Source organism: Pristis pectinata, chromosome 3 (genome assembly GCF_009764475.1).
Source record: "Pristis pectinata isolate sPriPec2 chromosome 3, sPriPec2.1.pri, whole genome shotgun sequence".
Classification (NCBI taxonomy): Eukaryota; Metazoa; Chordata; class Chondrichthyes; order Rhinopristiformes; family Pristidae; genus Pristis; species Pristis pectinata.
Genome location: NC_067407.1, coordinates 48,463,243 through 48,484,793, shown reverse-complemented (window position 1 = coordinate 48,484,793; position 21,551 = coordinate 48,463,243). Strand labels below are relative to the sequence as shown.

Here is a 21,551-nt window from a genome sequence, read left to right as displayed (position 1 = left end):
CTCTTAAAATCCGTCTTTTCTAAAGTGTGGCACTTGGAGCTGGGCACCATACTCCATTTGTGGCTGAACCAATGTTTTGTATCATTTTTGTTTGTGTTTGTTTTTCAAAACCATTTTCTTAACCCACCTACCACTCTCAATGAACTATGCATGTTTATCCTATGTATGAGATCCATCTGGGCCAGATGATTATCCACTTCTAAGTCAGCTAGACGGTATAGTGCTACTTCTATCAATTTCTAAACTGATCCAGAATCTGGACTAGTTTTCTTTTGCTGAGACACTGGCAGCAGCATCTCCCTCAGTTATGGCCTCTGCCTCTGCCTCTATGTGCAGACTTCCTTTGTTTGTCTCTGATTGCCCCCACCTCTCCTCTCCATTCTTCTCTTTGTTCACATAACTGTAGAATATTTTTGAATTCTCCTTTTTATGCTTACCATTCTTTTCTCATGCTGTCTTTGCCTGTTTCGTAACTTATCCTCCTGAACCTCCTGTGATCAGGCTGGTTCTCGGTTGTTTTAATAACCTGATATTGTGGAGTTTTTTCCTGTTCTACTTTACTTGCTCTCTTGGTCATCCAGGTAGTTCTGGCTCTAATTTCCCTACCCCTCTTCTTCGAAGGAATTTACCTAGACTGCAGCTGAAACATCTACACCTGAAAAGCTTCCCTCCCACTGTTCAATTCCAGTTTTGGCAACCATCAAATTTACCCAGGGCAGATCTATTTTAATCTCAGTTCAATTGGTCCTTTTGAATATTTTTACCTTGGAGTATTCCACATCCTTTTCCATTGCTGATCTAACCATGACATTGTCACTGATTCCTGTATGCCCCCCATTGATACTTGCTCACTTGGCCTTGTTCACTTCCCGGAACTAAGTCTAGCAGTGCCTTCCTTGTTGGGCCAAAAACATATTGATCAAGTCAGTTGTCCTGAGCACATTCAGAAATTCTTCCCCACTCTTTGCCCCTTTGCTATCCCAGTCTATATTTATATAACTTAAAATCCCCATAATTTTTTTTACACAATCCATAATTTCCATTTATATTTGCTTTTCAAAGTCTTTACCACTAGTTGGCAGCCTATAGAATAGCCTGGTTAATATAATTGTACCTCTAATATTTCAGGACATTCTGTCTCCAGCACTGCAATATTTTCTCCAATCATTACTGCCACTCTCCCTCCTTTCTTCCTTTTTCTTTCCTGAATACTGTATATTGGTTGGGTCAGTTCTCCTGAACTGCCTGATTACTTTTTTTGTGTATCTGGCAGTCACCCATTCCCTCTTTGCCTGCACTCTCTTGAGATGCAGGGTGGGCAGCAGCACAGTGACATCAACTGTTGCTTGAGCTCCTTCTGCTGACAATGCTTCCTGCACCTGTGGTTGTTCAGGATGTGAGAAACATCCTGGAGTTCCCAAGTGACACAGGATGTGAATTCCACGGGTCTGAGTCACCTTATCATGGTTTTATTTATTAAACTATCTCACTTAATGGATTTTAAAAATGTACTTAAAGAACTATTATTATTAAATTAGTGACTTCCTTTTCTAAAAAAAAATTCCTTTGCTCTGTGGTTAAGCAAATACTTTTTTAAACTAACCTGGAAGTTTGTCACCAGGCATCTATACACCAAACCCTTCTCCCCCAACTCCCATTGGACTAGTTTCCCACAATGGGTGAATGCTGCTTAGTTCCATTGTTCTTTCTAACATTCTCCAAAATGTTTGCAGGGTACTCAGCTTCCCAAAGCAATTTCATGTCTACTAGCTATTCAAGTCTTCCTTCTGTCTCTCAGCTCTTTCTAGCTTCATCAGTCACTATTCCTTCCTCCCCACCTCCCAACTGACCTTAGTTTTTTTTTAAAATTTAACTTAGCAATGAAGTTGGTAAATATGTTGTGTACAAAGGTCTTTGGAAAGCATATTTAAAGTAAATAGTCTGCAAAACTCAGTAACTATCTGTCAGAGTAGAGGAAGCAGCAGGAAATGGTATTATTTCAATTGTTCCACATGCTTTATTAATTTATTGCTATTAATGTGCCATTCTGATGTTAATTCAGTGTTGCCTGATGCTCCATTATTGTAGTCATTTGTTGATTTTTTTTTTCAGTGACTGATATTTCTGAAGTCAAAAATAAGGTTATAAGGTTATAAGTCAATATAATTCAGTAACCTCTTATTTTTAAGTCCTGGAACACATCTCCCACTCCATGATTAGATCATTTGTTGGCATACTTTTTCTTGCTGTTGTTGTTCTAAACTCTCTTATAAATCCTTGAACTTTTATCAGACCCCACCCAACTTATAAATTTGTGCCATGTTTCTGATCTTCAGCTTTTATGCCCCATCCTGAGCCAAGATGCAGCCTCCCTCCATAGTTGCCAGCTGCTATCAGAGGCCCACTTTAAATTACTTCACGTGGTAACTAGCGTTTACACTGTCAGCTCTGCACCAGCACTTTTAATTCTACTTATCAGGTTGCAGCGTAAAGGAAATGTGGTGATAGCAGACTTGGGCTACTGAAAGAAAGGAGGGTGACTGGATCAAGTTGTGGCTCCACCTCATTTAATGCTCCAAACTCTGACTTGTACCCAGTTTGCTATGCACTGCTCTCTCCCTGATGGGACCTTTATCCACTCTTCATATAACCAAACTCCCTAATCCTTCTGCACCATGCCATTTTGCATTCCAATGCTCCCAAATCATATTGGTGCAACAGAATTCCAGAGATTCCTCGCTGGTTCACAAGAGACCCCACAACAAGCTGTGCAGCACTACCAAACCTCTAGGCTATCTGCTGATGGTGTCAGAGTGGCTTCCTCTTCCCAGTATTCCCAAATATCAGAATCCTTTATTTCTCCCGTTTTAACAAGTTCTTCCTATTCCTCTAACATTTGGTGCACTATTCCAATAGCTGAACTCCTGGTTCCAATTAATTGTGGATGCTGAAAGATACCCACCAGTCCTTCCAGATTGATGCCAGAGTGTACAATCTTCTCACATAATTCTTCAGGTCGCCTTGCTTCCAGTTTAAACCAATGATAGCACTTTCTCGCCTGTTCTTTCCCTAATCGGTTAAATATTGTATCCAGTTTAGTTTTGTAATTTATCCTGAATATTGTGGTTGATTTTTGTCACATTTATTAAGTATACATAAAATGTTATATTATTTCCCACAAAAATTTGCATTTTATTCCTACATTAAAAGTGAATTAAGGCAAGCAGAGTAGTTCTATGACCAGCAAAAATGATTATTACCACTAGGGGTTGCTCAAAGCTGAAGTACGAAGAATCAAAAAGTACAAGAATCTTACAGCAGCTTCATTCAGTCTAACTTCAGATCTGTCTAGCCTTTTTTGCTAATTACTTTAAACTAATTTCAGATTTATTAACACTGCATCTTTTTGCTGGCCTGTATCTAGCATCAGTTCTATTCTGGCCATACTTTGTTTTGTACAATTTCCAACTAGAAAGAACATTGATTTTGATTTAAATCAAAATAAGTGAGGGTGACACTGTATTGTTTTAATTGGATGACTGTGGGATTGAATCTCATCCTCCTGATAAGCATTGAGCTGATCCTGCAGTACAGCATTAAAGTGCTGCAGTTTCAATGTGTTTTGGTTGAGATATTAAATTGAGGACCAGTATCTGATTTGAAGTGGCTGCGTAAGATCCCATGAAACTTGGTAGGTTGTACATAGCCCTGCCCAAAGCTGATCCATCAAATAGATTTATGATTAATTTCTCATTTGTTGTCTGAGGGCTCTTGTACAGAAGAAGATTTAACAAGTAACTACACATAAAAGTAATTACTATAAAACACTTCAGGACATGCTGAAGAAGTGAAAGGGCTTGTATGTATGCAAGTTTTTTTTACAAACTGAGTTGGATTTCAGAAATCCCTCCGTTTTATTTTCCCATGTCCTGAGACAGGAAAAGTGGCTGTCAGCCTAAATTTTGAGTTTCACACTGTACAAGTGTATTGTATATTGTATAACTAGGGTTAGTGGTATTAGCAGGTTTATCTGGTGCCAATTTTGGGAAAGGTGTTGAGTGTAATCTCTTTAATATCTGATTATACTTAAGTCACCAATGACCAGTCCTTTGTGTTCAAACTGTATAAATCAATTTCCTCAAGTTTGGAAGAACCATGTTCTACTACATAATTTCTTTGTTCAAGTAGACGAATTTGCTGATAGGAGATAAAGTACTGCGTTAGGTGGTGTTCCACCAAGATTTAAGTGGAGCAGCATTGGGATTGAAATTGATATAATCCAGTACATTTTGTCACTGAGCAATAACAGCACCCCATCCATATTTTCTGCTTATTGACTACATTTCATTTTGCTACTGTATACTTTGTCTCACCACAGATATTGGAGTATTAGGTGAAAATTAGGTTTTTTTTCCTATCTTTTCATTGCAGCTGTCACTTGCTCTCTTGTTTAGTTTTAATTTGCAGTCTTTTTTAAATTGAAGAAAAAAATTGAAAGTGCTCATGTGCTTCAGTTAATAGTATGAAGCTAGGGTGGCGTTGATACTAGAGCTATTGCCTTATAGTGCCATTGACTGACCTCTGGTGTTGGAGTTAGCACGTTCTCCCAGTGATTGCGTGGGTCATCTCTTGCTGCTCCAGTCTCCAACTATATCCCTAAGACATGTGGGTTGATAGACTAATTGACCATGCAAATTGCTCTGGTGTAGGTGAATGGTAGAATCTGGGAGGAGTTGGTAGAATGGGGATTAACGTAGGATTAGCATAAATGGGTGGCTGTTAATCAGTGTGGACTCAGTGGACCAAAGGGCCTGTTTCCGTGTTGTATATCTCTGTGAATCTGTAACTCCAGTCAAATGCAATGAAACCCTGTAATCCAGCACCCTCAGTACTCTGGTGTTGGGCAGGCAGATTTTCTGAACTATTGGATATTACTCCTGTTGATACTCCAACATGGAGAGACAAGAAACTACGGATGCTGGAATCTGGAGCGACAAACAAGAAGCTCAAGGAATTTAGTGGTCAAGCAGCATCTGTGGAGGGGAAATGGACAGTCAGCGTTTCAGGTTGAGACCCTTCATCTGGATCGACGCTGTCTTGACCCAAAACATCGACTGTTCACTTCCCCTCCACAGATGCTGCCGGACCCACTGAGTTCCTCCAGCTTCTTGCTTAATACTCCAATACACTTAGAATTCAATTTTTTTCAGGTGTTACGCAATAATATGAAGAATTTTCCAGTGAACTCGACCAGTTTAGAGGGAGTGCAGGAAAATGGGGCCCCAGTGAGTTTGGAGATAGCAAGGGAAGCAGGGCCCTGATGAATTTAGAAGGTGCACAGAAAACCAAATCAGGTGAGCCAGATGCCAAATCTTTGAATTTCCAGAAAATGAAGTGGTGGATTATCAGAGTTTTACTGTAATGTTTTTAGACTTCCACCCCTCCCCCAGCCTCGTCCTCACCCGCAAAGACTTTTTTTTTCTTCAGGATAAAATCGATGATGCAAACGTCAAACCAAGGAAAGAAATAATTCAGATTTTTGCCCCCTCCCCATTGGACCTCTCGAGCAAAAGGATTATTCAGTTCATTGCCAAGGTTTGATGAGTTAACTTTTATGCCCTACAATCTTTTTACAAAATTGATAGAAACAAGTTTAGAAAATTGCTTATATAAATTCAAAAATATTCTTTCATAGGAACTATTCTGTTCAGCAGTGAACTGGCCAAATAATCCATCTTCTTTCCCTACCCCCAGCTGCAATTTTTGGCATGCCTGCCCCAAGCCAAATCCTTGAGCTCAGAAGGCCACATTGAAGAGATAAATGACTTCCAGCTGTTACACATGCAGAGTTGTACATCCTTCCAGCTCTCTCCCATGCAGTTCCCTGTTCTTTGTGATCAGGGTATTACTTTGTAATGTATGGAGTTTTCCTGTAAATTACAAAAGCTATGTTGGTTTTAAAGAGAGTTTCCTTTTTGGAATAAGACAGTATAGGGCTAATGTGCAGCCTTTTGACTGAAGAGAGAAACAGGCAATAACTTAGATGGTAACAGTAATGGGAGATCTGATTAACCTTATAAAATTCAGGTAGTGACTTGGATAACAAAATGACTATTGTTTGTATTAAGTGACTATTATGTTGATGTTACTGCATAGGGGCAGGCACTGTAGTATAGCGGTTAGTGTAACGCTTTACAGCGCCAGCGACCCGGGTTCAATTCTCGCCGCTGTCTGTAAGGAGTTAGTACGTTCTCCCCATGTCTGCGTGGGGTTTCTCCGGGTGCTCCGGTTTCCTCCCACATTCCAAGACATACAGGTCAGGAGGTTGTGGGCATGCTATGTTGGCGCCGGAAGCATGGCAACACTTGCGGGCTGCCCCCAGAACACTTTACGCAAAAGATGCCTTTCACTGTGTGTTTCCATGTACATGTGATTAATAAAGATTTCTTATCTTCTCATCTTAGTCGTAGTATCCATTTTTCTTTGGACTGCTTTACCTTTGACATGCAAAAATGTTGCACTCTGTCAAAGTTAGTAACTGAGATATCTGATTACTTCTTACTAGTCACAGATATTTAAATTGTAAAGATAATTTGAACTCTAATCCTCTCCTTTTGAGGTTTGGTCAAAATAATCAGCTTGCCACCAAGTGAACTTTAAATTCCAGACAGATGTTTTGTGTATTTCAAATATTGGATTTTCCTGGGAGCTTTATTATTTTCAGATTTTGTGCATTTCTATAACTTGCAGAAATATTATATTGTACTTATTTACCATTTAATTAGCATTTTGTGCCTTTTTAGCATTTAATTTACTACTTGTAGTTCTTCACAGCCACTTCTAATTCACTAAAGACACGAAATGTATGATGCCTAGTAATGTGAATAAAATTGATGTAGTTTGTCAAGACCTTTTCCTCTGAACTTCACTGTTTTTTATTATTACAATAATAACCAAATAGAGAATATGATTTCACAAGCATTGTTGCTTATGAAATTATATTTTCCATTTCAGTCTTGTGAAAACTCAAACATGGTGCATTTTCATATACCTATATTTTATTGCTCTTGCAAGAAGAGCCTACAGTTTTCCTCAGAACATAAATTCAATTACTTTTATTCCCTTTGTGTATATAAAATCCAAATTGAATTATCTGCATGCGTACTAGATATATAAATTCAACATCTAGTACACAACTTTCAAGTATGTTCTACCTCAAGTCAGAGCTGGGACGTATTGCATCTGCAGAGTGTCAAATATTTCTGGGTTGAAATTCACAGACATCTCAACTAACCACTAGTCTGTAAACATCTTGTCATAAACCGTGTTTACTATCATGCGTCTATCAGCCCTGTTCGTATTGACCTATATTAGCTCCTAGTTCCCACACTCTTAATCAAAATTCTCAAACAGGATACTATTACCTTCCATCAGCAGGCTGATTATCTCTTATTTATGTCATTGTTGTTGGTGGGACTTTACCAGCTGCCATGTTTCCTTACATCACAATAGTAACTTGCTGAACAGTAAGTGGCTGTCAGCTTGTTTGTCGTGGAATCTTGCAGGATGTGCTGAGTTTGTGTTTAAATTCAGATTGCTTTTTACTTGCTCTTTCTGTGATATCTCATAGTCACTCGTGCTGACTCTTCCACTCTGAGCTTTTGTATGCCTATCCTCCCATCATCCCACAATTGCAGCAGTATCTTCAATTTTGTAGGCCCTGTGCTGTGGAATTGCCTCCCTAAGCCCCTCTGTTTCTTCAACTCCTCCTTAAACAACCCTCCTTAAAAGTCAACTCATTTACCAAGCTTTTGAACATCTCTTTTGTCTCATTGTTTATTATTTGGATCAGTTGACTATAAATTATTTATTTGATTTTTTTTGAGTTTTAAAGAACTGATGCCTTGTGGTGGCACATTATCAACTTGAAATATGTCTTTCTCAGCCCTTTAATGTTTCTTTGTGCTTGCCTGTTTTAAATATTACAATATGTAATTCAATGTCTATACCTTGTGTGCACAATATTCAGAGCTTATAATGGTTGTGCAGCCTTGGAATTATTTCATAAAACCGAAGGTGAAAAGGCAATAGTAATTCAGGATTATAAATGCTTGGAAACTTCCATTTCTACTTCTGCTTAAAAAAAAATCTGCAATTGTTCTAAATTTTAAGCAGTTTCACATCATGCTTTGTTCCTGATTTGTAATGAAACTTGTAGTTCCCCTGCAGCATTTAAAATTGTATGCAAGTCTGGGGAAGTCGACCAATGTTCTGTCATGTTGTTTACAAGTGGGCACCTGGTGCCTGAGAAGAAACCCGTTGCTCATGTGTCCAGCTGGTGATTTGATGTTGGCTGTCATGTGAAGTGGATTGTGATGGTGGTGTTGGTAAACTTTGTCTTTACTATATTTAATTCAAGTCTACTTGACAGAAGTTGGTGCCTTCATGATGCAAGGATTAGATGTCAATATTCTACGTCAAGGACCTGACCTCAAAAATAAACAGCTGGAGGGAAATCAGCAGACCAGGCAGCATCTGTGGAGGCAAAGAGATGTTGACATTTTGGTTGAAGGCCCTGCATCAGGACTGAGGGTGTCAGTATAAAGAAGTGAGAAGGAGGGGTGAGGCGAGGGCTGTTAGGTGATGGGTGGAACCTGGTGAGGTGGTATATGGGCGGAGGGGGAGGGTGTTTAGTGTCTGATGGGTGATAGGTGGAAATGGGTAAGGAATAAAATGGGCAGATGAAGCCAAGTGGGGGAGGGCAGTGGAAGGCAGAAGCTGGAAGATGATAAGTGGGACCAGATACAGGAGAGCTGATGGGCAGATGGAACCTGATGGGAAGGGTAAACTGAGGGAGAAGAAACACAAGCGGATGGGTGTGTGGCTGATTGGCAGATGGAACCATGTGGAGGAGGGTAACGGGTCTAGGTAACGGTTGGGTGGGGTTGGAGGGGAGAAGAGGAAAAAGTGAACAAAGGGAGAGAGAACCTAGGAAAGGACCGGTAGCAGTGGGAAAAGGATATGGGGTGTGGATTACCTGAACTTGGAAAATTCAATGTTCATACCATTTGGGTTGTAGGCTGGCCAATGAATGTAATGTGTTTTTCTACAACCTAATGCTATGAACACTTGGATAGCCTAGGACCCAGTGGTATGAAACTGGAAAATTAATATTTCAGGTAACCCGTGCTGCCTGTGTTCTTTTCCCTCTCCTACTGGTCCACCTAAGTTCTCTCTCCCTTTTGTCTACCTTTTGCATCCTCCCGCCCCCATCCCACCACCTGGTTCCATCTGCCTATCCACACACACCTATCCACCCGGGTTTCTTCTCCCTTGGCCTAATCCTTGCATCCCGTCCCCCATCTGGTTTCATCTGCCCACCATCCCTCCCTTACCTGCTTCCTCCTGTCCCTTTCCAACCTCTCTCTTTACCCTCACCTTTCCCCTTCCCTCCCCCCACCTGGCTTCTTCTGCCCATTATTTTCCTCTTGGGTTTTGACCTATTACCCACCAGCCAGCCTCTGTCCCTGAACTCTCCCCTCCCCCAACTATCTGCCCATCACCCTCCACCTCACCTGGTTCCAACTGTCACTTACCAGCCCCTGTCTCACCCCTTCCTCTCTCCTTATAATGGCTATCTTCCCTCAACACTCTGTATTGATGAAGGGTCCTGACCTGAAACATTGACTATCATTTTGCCTCCACAGATACTGCTTGACCTGCCGAGTTCCTCCAACGGTTTTTTTTTCCTCCAGATTCCTCCCATATTTCAAACCCAATGAGTTTGGACAAATTCATATATACAGTGGGTTAATAATGTCTCCATCTGAAAATTTTGGAGCAACAGAATCAGTAGCATGCAAATCCAGCCACAAGATATCAGCCTGGGAAAACTGTAACACATGATTCTGTGTGTGAAAGAGCAAAAACAACAAGCAAAAGGCGGAGCTAAGCAATTACACAATCTTAGAAGCTCTGCAGTCCTGCCATATTTGATTGTAAATGGTGGTGATAATTAAAGAGTGAGCAATTGGGGATGTACGTGGGACCATTCACAACAGATTGCAGGGCCCCGCATATGAATGGTAAAGACAAGGCTGAAACATTTGCAGGCATCTTCAGTGGGAAGTGCTGAGCGGATGATCCATCTCTGTTTCCTCCTGTGTTACAGAATATCTTTATTAGTCAATTTAATTTGTTTGTCAAGAGACAAATCTGAGAGCACTCAATATAGCAAAGGCCATGTTACCGTAAAAACATCCTTGCTCTAATATGGAAAACTTTGTACTCGAACTAGCTGTGAATGTAGTTCAGCTGTTCTGGTACATTTGTTATATGTGGAAAATTGCCCAGGTGTATCTTGCCCTCAGAAACAGGACAAAACCAGCGTGGCTACTTACAAGATAGTCACTCTATTCTCAATCCTGGAAGATGTCAGTGAATATGCAGTCAAACAGTGCCAATTTGTAACCTGCATATAATGTCAGCTTCCAGTTATGTTTGAATCACTCATCTCCACACCACATTACAGTCTTAGTCTAAACGTTGACCCAAGAGCTGAATTCCAGAGGTGAGATCAGATTGCCTGCCTTGACATCAGGTACCATTTGACAGGAAGGTGCCTGGTAAAGCTGAAGATCTGTAAATTCACTGATGACACCACTGTTGTTGGTAGACTCTCAGATGGTGATGAAGAGGCTTACAGGAGTGAGAGAGGTAGCTGATTGAGTGGTGTCGCAACAACAACCTCACACTCAATGTCAGCAAGACCAAGGAACAGATTGTGGACTTCAGGAAGGGGAAGTTGGGAGAACGTGGTATTAATGTTATAAGAAGTTCAGGGATTTTGACTCGGCAGCAATGCTGATATATTTCTAAGTCTAGATATTTGTAACTTGGTGCAGAATTGCAGGAATTTGCATTCTTAAGCACCAGCTGTCCTTGATTCTCCTGAGATTCATATTTGGGAATTGCAATAAAAGAAACCATGGCAAGTTGTTGCATTGCATTTTGTGGATTGTACAGGCCGTAGGCACGGGAGACCAGTAATGGAGGGACTGACTATCGGGGTAACAACATCCACATTTCCGTTGTGCACTTCCCCAAGAACATCTGTTCCCAATTTATACTCCCAAATTCCTGCCCAATAGCATCATAATTCCCCCTCCTCCAATTAAATACTTTCCCATATCATCTGCTCCTATCCCTCTCCAAGGCTATGATAAAGGTCAAGGAGTTACGATAATTTTACTTCATTAAATGTACTGCAGAAACATTTTATATTCCTAGATGTGACAATACAATTGGGTAATGTAATGCAGTATCAGACTGTTCTGTGATAAATTGACCTCCCAATTCTAGGAAGGTTAGTTGCAAATTTTGTAATGCTTATGCTATTGTTTGTACGTTATTTTTAAAAATGCTTTTAATTCATTGCTGGTTTTTGGGTGAAGATGTTGTATTTCAATTGATGCCCTCTAGGTTTTGAAGGAGCAAATTTTGGAGGTATATTACAAGAAGATTTAAGTTGAAATTGTAAGAAAGTAGCAGGTTTATGGTTTGCATTTGCACTCTTGGGTGAAACTTGATTTCCTTGACGAGTCTGCTTGCTTGTTGAAGCTTTAAAGTATACTGAGTTTCAGTACTTCCTTTTGCGGTTTATTGGTTGGACAACGCCTAGTATTCAGATTTGTAAACTTAAGTGAAATCTGTTTCTTCTCGATTTCTGTTGGGTATTTGCAGATTAAAAGAAATAAATTCAATGATGATTTACCTTTTGGGTAATCGAAACATTAATTATCCCCAACCCTTATTGTTGTCGAACTGAGTGGCTTGCATTTAGGAGGCCATGTAAGAACTTAAGGCATAGAGGAACATGGAATTAATGCAAGCATGTGAGGTTAGTATAGAAGCACATAATAGTTGACTAAGACATGGTGGGCTGAAGGGCCTTTTTCTGTGTTCCACAGCTTTGACTCTAATCCAGTCTGGAGTGAAATATAGTTGAGACTGGGCAAAGGTGGCAGACTTCCTTCCCTGAAAAACATTATAGTGAACTAGATGGGATTTTATGACTATTCTGTAGTTTTTTTTCCCCATATTTTTAACTGAATTTAAATTCCACAGCTCAGGCCTCTGGTTATTAGTTTTATCTAATCATTACTGTCATTGGTTAGATAAAGTTATGGAGATGCAAGTGGTACCAATGTCTGTTCAGTAGTAATGATTATAGTAATGTTGTGAAATCCTAGCTTGGGTGTTTGTGATTTTAAGCAATTTATGCCTAACGAGTTACAGAAGTACTTAATATCAATATTCTTCTAACAAAAACAGAAAATGCTGGAAAGATTCAATAGCATTTATTTTAAATTTCATGTACCTACATTTTCTTTGACTTCCATCTATATTTTTTGTTCCTATTACATTCATTAAATTAGTATGTAGATTTTAACATGTGCCAAGAGTACAACAGTTACAAGAGAAGATTCATTCTTCAGACTGCTTAAGTACTTAGTAATATTATGAATATCTCAGTGAGGGCTGCTCCTGTTTCTGTGATCTTCATTTTTTTTTCATGTGTGGTATTAGACAGCTTTAGATTAAATTCTGATGAATAAATTATCTTCTGGTTAGATAAATTTCCTGTTTTTTTACAAGATGGAATCCTGTTGCAAAATAAAAGTAATTGAGCAATCATATTAAACAAAATCTATTCATTTTGTCAATACTTTAACTGTATGTATGCAATTTATGTGTAATAATGAGAAACACAGACATTTATAGAGTAAAAGCATTTTTAATTGGATTTGAGATATTGAACTCCTGGCTGCATGGTTTGCAGTGCGTGCAGAATGCTGTGTGTGAAACAACAGGTGGCTTGTTTATTTTCAGTTTCATAGAATCTTGTGATGTATTATCCAGCTACATGGAGTTAGGTTCAGGGTCTTGCTTGTGTCCACCATAATTGCAAGGGAATCAAATGACCACTCATAAAAAGAAACTTCAATCTTCAAATCTGACTCTACATAACAATCATCATTGTAAGATAATGTTGACATTTTAATCCCCTTCTATCTCTAAACTTATGTTCCTCTTTTTTTTTAATATAAAATCATGAATTGTGTGTATATCACAATTTGTGTGTATATACACACAATTGTGTGTATATACATTATTTGTATCCTGTCATATAAAATTTAATTTTCATGGTGATCGGTTTCTTTCTGTCTTCAATGCTGATATCAGTACCTTGATGACTTATTTGAAGTAATTCTTTTAAGACAAAAAAAGAACTTTTCAGTATTTTGCATAATCTCATGATGTTCTCAAGCACTTTACACTCAATTATGTACTTTATGTCAATTTTAAAGTGGAGAAAAATCTGCAAGTAACAAATTTCACAAGAAATGCTCTGCTATTCATCTGTTCTTTGTGTTCTTTTTCAGAACTGGGCTTTGAAGCGGAGGGATTGTAATTGGGGAGTAATTGTGATGCAATACATCCCCAATATTTATTTCACTAACTTTACCTTGAATAATGAGGTTTTTTTTAAAGAAAGAGACTATTAATTGACTTCAATAATGAGCATCTTTTTGTCTATTTTCAAACCAAAAGACTTGTATTTCACAACCTCACAATGTCGCAAAGCAATTTAACAACCAACGTAATATTTTCAAGAGGATATAACGTAGTAAATGATGGTTGAGGAAAATATATCAGCCGAGACATTGAGAGGAATCCACCTATTCTTCTGATAAGAAACTATATCAAGCCCTAGACCAACGTGTATTAAATTTCTTCTCACATTCCCAATGACGGAATATGGAAGTTCTCGTAGGTGCACAGTTCAATTCTACAGGAGAGAAATCCTCGATCATCGTAGCATGTTTGATCCAAGATGTTATAAAGTAATATGAGGGCCCCCAATAATCTTTAAGAGTACTAAAGGTGTGTGTTTGTGTATAATATTTGCCCACATTCCTCAAAATAGCAAACTTTAAATTTGCCTATGATCAATGGAGATATTTTTCATTGAGCATTTAGTACAGCCATAACACTAATTAGCCTGTTGCAGACATTAAAAGAACATGTATACCAGTCATTGGAATGTCTCCAAGAGTGCAACCAGGGGAAATTGTATTCAAAACACATGGGGTTATTTTAATTTAGCACTAGCTGAGTTCCTTAGTTTCACTTGTTACCACAAAGTGAAAGGAATGTAGTCAACCAGGCCATTATAACCTGAAAGTGTAAGAAAGGCAATGTGTAAATCTTTGAATAGATAGGTGTATATTAATAGCCTCATAAGGAATATTATTGACATTTTAACCACTAGAGTGAAATAAATGAGGGGCTACTTTCAACATTATTAGACAGGGATTGAATTTTTTTTAAATTGGGAGAGGACATTCTTACTGCACAATAGAGGAATGTGGCTTATTTTCAGATAGTGGAAGTGATCAGTATTGGTTGCCTGAACCTTTGAACTTGTTTTCTTGTCTAAATATTGCTACATTTTATTACATTTTCTAACTATCAAGTAAGGATGACATGTTCTTCCCAATGGATTGTGACATTATCTTGAGTGCCAAAGTAATTTTCTTGTCCAGATGTGAAAGAAGTGATCGTTGCTCCAAAATGCACCTAATTGATAACCCATAAGTTTTTCAGTCTTTCAGTTGAAAACCATTGCAAAGCTGCTACTTTACACTTGCACCATCTATATTTTACAGAACAGATGCTAGATTTAGACAAGCAAATCCAATATCTATGTTGTAAACCGTACAAGCAGTTCTAATGTTTACTGTCATCTAAATGACCTAGCAAGTTACACCCTTGCATAAAGTTTCATAATCCTTTCATTCATATCCACATTAAAGAGGTATTTCTGAGGGAGTATTAATTGTTGCGAAAAAGAATGGCTTTCTGTAATGAGTTTGTGACCTTGCATTACTTAGTATTGGATATCTAATTTAAACAAAAGCCTTGTCTTTTCGCATGTCTTGTAGCCAGCAAAATGATGCAGTCGTCTGGTGAAGAAGCACTGCTCTGAATGAAAAACATTCATTCAGAAAATAGCTTCAACTGAAACAATAAATGTGAATCAGTACTTAGTGCAAGATATTATAGTGCTTTTGTGGATAAATATAAGCAAAATCAATGCCTTCAGATTTAACAGTGAGGTTTTCTGGGAATACTATCATGTCTATTCAAAAAATCTTATCGTGGAAGTTCAAAATAGCATTTCTAGAATCAAGGTGGTACAGAGGAGGAAAATTCTTCTAATTATGTTCTCCTTCCCTGCCTAACAGCGTTGTTCCACTTTTAAAGCAATCCATTGGGATTTTAATGCAGCGCACACCACCTTCATTGGATCACATACTGCCCCAGTGCTACCAGCGGGTACGTACAATTAATTTTGTATTTATTAGATCATAAAGCCTAGGGTACATATTAGCATTTCGCTGAACTAGAATTCTTGATCACTTCCTTTAAGGTTCAACACTTGCAAGGAGTTTACAGTATAATTGATCCCCACTTCTGGACCTTGTGTAGTGAAGTTTACATTGGAACAATAAAGCTTCTGGTAGCTCCTGATGCAGATGCACGATGGATTTTGAGCCAAACACATAACGTTTTTACTCAGGTATGTCAAGAGAAGGTTTATTATTTTTGTCAGGAATACTCCTCCGTACCTAAATGCAAGGTTCAAAAATTGCCATTGACCTTCTAAGAGTAGCTTCCATGAAAACACCAAATTGAAGGCAATTTTAAGTATTTAGGACATGCTTCTTGCTAGCATTATAAACAAGATTCTGTAATTTATGTCTCTAAGTTCTAAATATGAAAGACTTTTAGTTGGTCTGTGATGATGTAACATTCCGTATCCAATAAAATTGGATGCTGAGAAAGATACTAGAGAATAAACTTATTGTTTGGATATTACACATAATGTATCATTTATATAAGCCAACGTAACACCACTATTACTTCAGACTTAGTATCTTGTGTTTCTTAGGAACCATCCATTTTACTTAGAGTGGGGATTACTACAAAAAAATTAAATCTACAGCATGTTCTCTATTATTTTGCTGAGTCTTATATGGAGGTGGGGTACTTAGCAACTGTTGAGCTTGAAGGCTGTCTAAAACGGCACTATGTACAACAATGGGAAAGAAATAATTGCTTGTTTCTCCTCTTCAGTCTGATGCCGTCGTTCTCTTTCTAACTTCCTCGTGCTCACTAGGTGTTATCAATGCAGTTTTTCAATATCCTGTTTGTGTTCGTTGCAGGAATGCTAATGGCTGTTTTATTTTTTCTTTTGTAATCCATTATTATGTGTATTTCAAACAAAAGGATGTGGGAAGTTCAGCTAGTCCCATTCCAACATAGTATTACCACCACACACCATCAATCTATCAATCTATCATCTCAATTAATGAGAGTATCTAATGGATTTACTATTTTGAAGTGTTCAATCCTGACCCACTTAGTCTACATTTCTTCCCCCACCCCCCCCATCCAAGCCCTCTCTTACTCGGGACCTTTTTCTGGTGCTTTGACATCCCCTGGCAATGGAAATGTAACTAATTTGTTATTGAACTAAACTCTGCCACCAATTCTTTAAGATGCGGCATTACTTGGTAGCCTTTTGTGAATAATCTTGTAGAATGTCTGATCTTGTAACCTCAAAGAATAATTCGATGCACTTCATCAGATAGGACCTCCTAATATGCCACAAGTACATGACCATTATCTCTGCCTTGCCCTGCCTTAAGGACTCTCCACTCAAACTTAAGTCTTCATCATTTTTGTATATTTGAGCATGAACATTAACTTTTCAACGTGTGAGTTCAGTTGCCCGAGTTAGATCTCAGTGACCTGATCATCACCAATAGGAAAACATATTGGAACTTGATTAAACGTCTTTCTTGCACGGGAGGCCTTTGGCCCATTTAGAGCCATGTCAGTTCTCAGAGGCACAGTCCCATTCCTCTTCCCCCCCACCCCCCACACTCTCTTATTTCCTTGTACCTCTGCAACTTATTTTCTCATACATGCCTATCAGCTCCTTTTTCACTATTAACCTCTAAGGGGTAATTTACTGTAGTCAATTTACCTACCACTCACCTTTGTGATGTGGGAGAAAACTGGAACCTGCAGGTAACCTGCAAATTTTACACCAATCCCAATCTCATGTGCTGTCTAACCCAAGACCCTGGAGTTAAGAGGTCGCAGACACTTTTTTTTTGCCTGCTCATTTTTTCTCACTAATGTGGTAAAATTTGATTCCTCCTTTCCTGGGTTCTGAAGTACTCTCTAATGGAGAAGGTGGTTCCAAACTCCTGACCTCACTTTCTGTCAGCCAGTGATTTTGTGCATTACTAGCTGATTTTGTGGCTTCATTCATTTATTCCCTGATAGCACAGGTATGACTTGTCTTTGAAAACTTTCCAACATCATTCTGCATATTTGAGTTTACTGTGCTAAAAGTTGCAAAGTAATAATGTGGAAAGCCATTCACGTATTAAAATATATTTAGCATAATCCTCCCCATTTCTGATGTTATTAATCATAAATTTTATATTATTTAAGAGCTGGGAGTTTTGTATGATACTGAATTGTTGCTGGAGGGGAACAACACATTCCAACTTTAATGGATGAATAAACTTTCTTTTTGTTTGCAGGCAGGCGTAAGGCAGCTTTACGTCCAGATTGATTTTGCAGCAATGTAAAGATGCCTAAGTCACATTGGTCTGAACTTCTGGTGCTGGGATCTGGGAATAGATTTAACTGCTGGTTGGTCACTGGATTTGAAACACCACCAGCATGCAATGAACTTGAATGTGGACAGAACACTATTTACTTGCATCATTAGAAGGTCTCGAGTCAAGGAACAGTGAAATAATTTACATGGTCAGCACCTGCTAGATCTGGAACAATCTTTTTGTGTCTAGACCTAAAGTGTCTTATTTCATCTTGACTGTTAAGGAATTAAAACTGAGTTGGTGTTCTGTTGTACAATGAGCAATGTTGTGTTATTATCCTGCATCCATTTTAACAGATGTGTTCCCACAGTTCAAGTCTATTCCTGTTCATTTAAATATTGTCATCCTGGCTATCATTCTGCATTCTCCAGTTTTATTTTATTAGTTGTATGCTCACATATGTTGAATGATATGAACCATATTCAGTTTCTGAAGTGCCTTTTTACGGTGACCAAGAACTAATATTTGAAAGACAGGAAGTGGATACTGGACCCATCAGAGCAAGTTTTGTAATCATTGGCCAGTCGTGCACATCATGGTAATTGGCATGGTTCTTCTGGATTTTTTAATAGATTTTTTTAGGGAGGGGCAGGAGGTTAGGGAACTGACCCTTTTTGTTGTAGCACACTCGTATACAGTTCAATCATTTATTCTTAAATGGTCCTTTTGACATGTTCATTACATTGTGCTGAAATATAAAGAAATTCCATCCACAACGGGGGAACTTTGCACAGAGGTGATTACTTGAGGTCACCCTGGAATGGACTGGGTGAAATCGAACAGTCCAACAGACAATCCATACTGAAGAAAAATAGCCAGACATAAGAAAAGAGAATATTTGTAAATTGTTAACAGTGATTTCTTTAAAAGGAATTATACATTATCCTGACTCGCCTTTTGACACTGGTTGTTTGTATCTGTTCTGATAGGTGAAATCAAATTTAAACCCTTATTTTAAATGCTCAAAATGAACAATATTAATTGCTTTTAAAAATGCAAAGTACTGTGGATGCTGGAAATCTGAAATATTCAAAGAAAATTCTGGAAATGCTCATCATATAAGGCAGTATCAGTGGAGAGAGAAACATAGTTGATATTTACACCAATGAACTTTTGTCAGACTCGGTTAAAAACTAGTGCCAGACATGCTGTATATTTCTAAGTCTTTCTCTCTACTATTTCTAAATTGCTTACACCATGAAAAACAATCAGTTTATAAATATAAAAGGGAAATAATCCCAGCAGATTAAAACATGGTTTTGGTAGTTTATCAGAAGGAATAGGTCTGTTATGAATTTGATTAGTTTCGTGATTTTTATTTTCCATTGATGCTTGTGCTGGTCCAGTTAAATGAGTGTTAGACATCCGTTTAACTTTTTTCACATCAAAGTAGTGACTCAATAATTTGAATTTTTGTCATTAAATTGTTTGGAAGTAAAATATAATTCAGATTGAACTCCTTGCTGAGTTTATTAAGTCGCAATGTAATGAGGTTTAACAAATAATCAATGCCCTGTGGCAAATTAGGACGAATTGGTCAGAATCATTTTGCCCATGTGTCAGTGGCAAGAAGGAAATCAGATTCTTCCAGTGCCTGTGATTGGGGTTGGAAAAAGCAAAAGACAACAGTGTGGTTTTAGAAATAAGTGTCAAATTTTATTTTGTTTTTAGCTATTTCAACAATAAACAAAATCTACTTTTGTAAATTATTGGAGTTCATCCAGCAATTAAGTTGTTTGCTGGTTAAATGAGCTGCATAAGGAATATAACACAGTATCTTGCAGTGGGTGCCAAACTGCATTATCCAAAGCAAATGTTGATAGCTTGGAAACCTTAGTATGATGTGTTTGCACACTCACAAGCTGTAATCAGACGCTGTCTGTGAAGGATAAAATGAAGGTACTGCTTAGGCTTTCCCTTTTCCTACTCTGTTTGTTTTGCTCAATTCACATGCTACAAAAAGGTGTTAAATTTACAGCATTGTGGACAAAATGTGTGAATAACTCTGAGCAGGGCAAGTTTATCTGATAAAACGACAGTAAATACATTTGTGTCAAAGCAGAAGTATTTATTGTGTTTGTAAAGAATTATTACTCTTCACTTTAAATGGAATAGTCACTCTATTTGCTGTAATATGCATTGTTGCTGCTTCTGGGAACATTTTCAACATTAAATCAAAGGGTTCCTTGTTCTGTATCAAGCCTTTGCATCTACCCAGGAATTAATTGAGCATATGAGGAGAGAAAAGGAGTAGCATTACTTTAAGTATGCTTATCAGAATGTAGAGGTCTTTCCTGTTCAAAGCCGTTAAACTGAAACTTCTGAGATCCCACATGTGAGTCTTGAGCTCCTTAGTAGTTATTCTAGCCGATATAAATATCATTCTAGATAAATCTCGAGGAGATTCTTTAAAAAAAGAGATTGACTGCAGTATTTTTAATATTTTAAAACAATTGTAAACATCACCAAAGCAATTTGAAGTATGTACTACTCTGATAAAACGTCTCTATAGTAAATTCTCATCAAACAACTTGTCTGAATTGCAGAAATATGCATAATAAATATTTTGACAACTACAGTTTGTTCAAGTTTCTGAATATGTTAATTTTAATTTTCCTTGCACAAACAAAAGTTCCTTTGGATTTAATGCTGTGAAACAGTATTCCCTATGATTTTTTTCTTCCACGTACATTTTCAGAAGTGAGAAGCACAGGGGAAGTGGGTGACTATGGTGCGCCTATCCAAAAATCCCTGAAAACAGTGAGGCAGGAGATAATGATCAAGACAGTGCTTGAATTGTATAAAAGACAACAGCTCCAATACTGTTTACCGTTCTGGTCATCATATTGTATTTGAAAATGTACAGAAAAGACTTACAAGAATCTTACCAGAACTGGAGAATCTTGACTAGCATGAAGGGTTGGATCGGCTGTGGTTGTTTTCTTCAGTAAAGAGGTGGCTGAAGGGAAATTGAACGATGGTGTATAAAATAACAGGTGCCTAGAATGAGACCACAAGCTAGGGGCCATGGATTTAAAGACAATTGTAGGATGATTAGAGGAAAATGAGCAATTTATACTCCCAGAGCTGGCAGAGATCTGGAACACAAAGCCTGAAAGGGTTGTGTAGGCAGAAACCCTGCAATAATTTAAGAAATGTAGGATGTACACTTAAAATCCCAAAACCTAGAGTACAGATCAGCTGGAAAGTGGGATTAGGCAGGATATCACTCATTCAACACCAACGTGAAGAGTAAAATGGCCTCCTTTATTGCTACAAATGTTTGTTTCTTTGATTAAATCATTGACGTGTTGGAGGGAGCAATAATTTGTAAACTTAACATCGCATTTAACTGAACTCGAAACATGGAAAATCTTTCTAAAATAATCTATACTTGTCTCTTCAATATAAACTTCTTTATCTGAACTTTTAAACCGAAACTGTTACTGCTGGTCACTTTATCTGCATTGAGACAGGAATTTGAAAATACATTTTACAGATAAATCAGAGGTATAATTTATAAAGTTAATATTTTAATTAAACAAAAGTAGACTTGTTTAGGGAAATAATACTGAGGTTTTTTTTGTTGCATGTTCAAGGGTGTTTTAATCTCTTCATGTTGACACTCCTGACAAGGAAGGAAGTACTACTTGTTCTGGTTAATAAGCATGTAGCTAAGCTGTAAGAAATACTTGGGAACCAGTGACCACAACAGAAGCTAGCTATCAAATTAGGAAAACGAAACAAAGTTTAGGCAAAATCCTTGATTTGAGATTTTTAGAG

The 21,551-nt window shown here is 38.0% G+C and overlaps 1 protein-coding gene across 2 annotated transcripts in view; it reads left to right on the top strand.

Annotated features, from left to right (window-relative positions):
- Positions 1 to 20,346, top strand: part of slc30a7 (solute carrier family 30 member 7) — a 47,015-nt gene extending 26,669 nt beyond the window's left edge. For both annotated transcript variants that reach the window (XM_052012471.1, XM_052012472.1), the window contains exons 9-11: positions 15,312 to 15,402; positions 15,497 to 15,646; positions 17,688 to 20,346. In XM_052012471.1, coding sequence (XP_051868431.1) covers positions 15,312 to 15,402; positions 15,497 to 15,646; positions 17,688 to 17,735 — 289 coding nt within the window. In that variant the 3' untranslated portion in view covers positions 17,736 to 20,346. The remainder of the gene's footprint in view (positions 1 to 15,311; positions 15,403 to 15,496; positions 15,647 to 17,687) is intronic.
- The last annotated feature ends 1,205 nt before the right edge of the window (positions 20,347 to 21,551 follow it).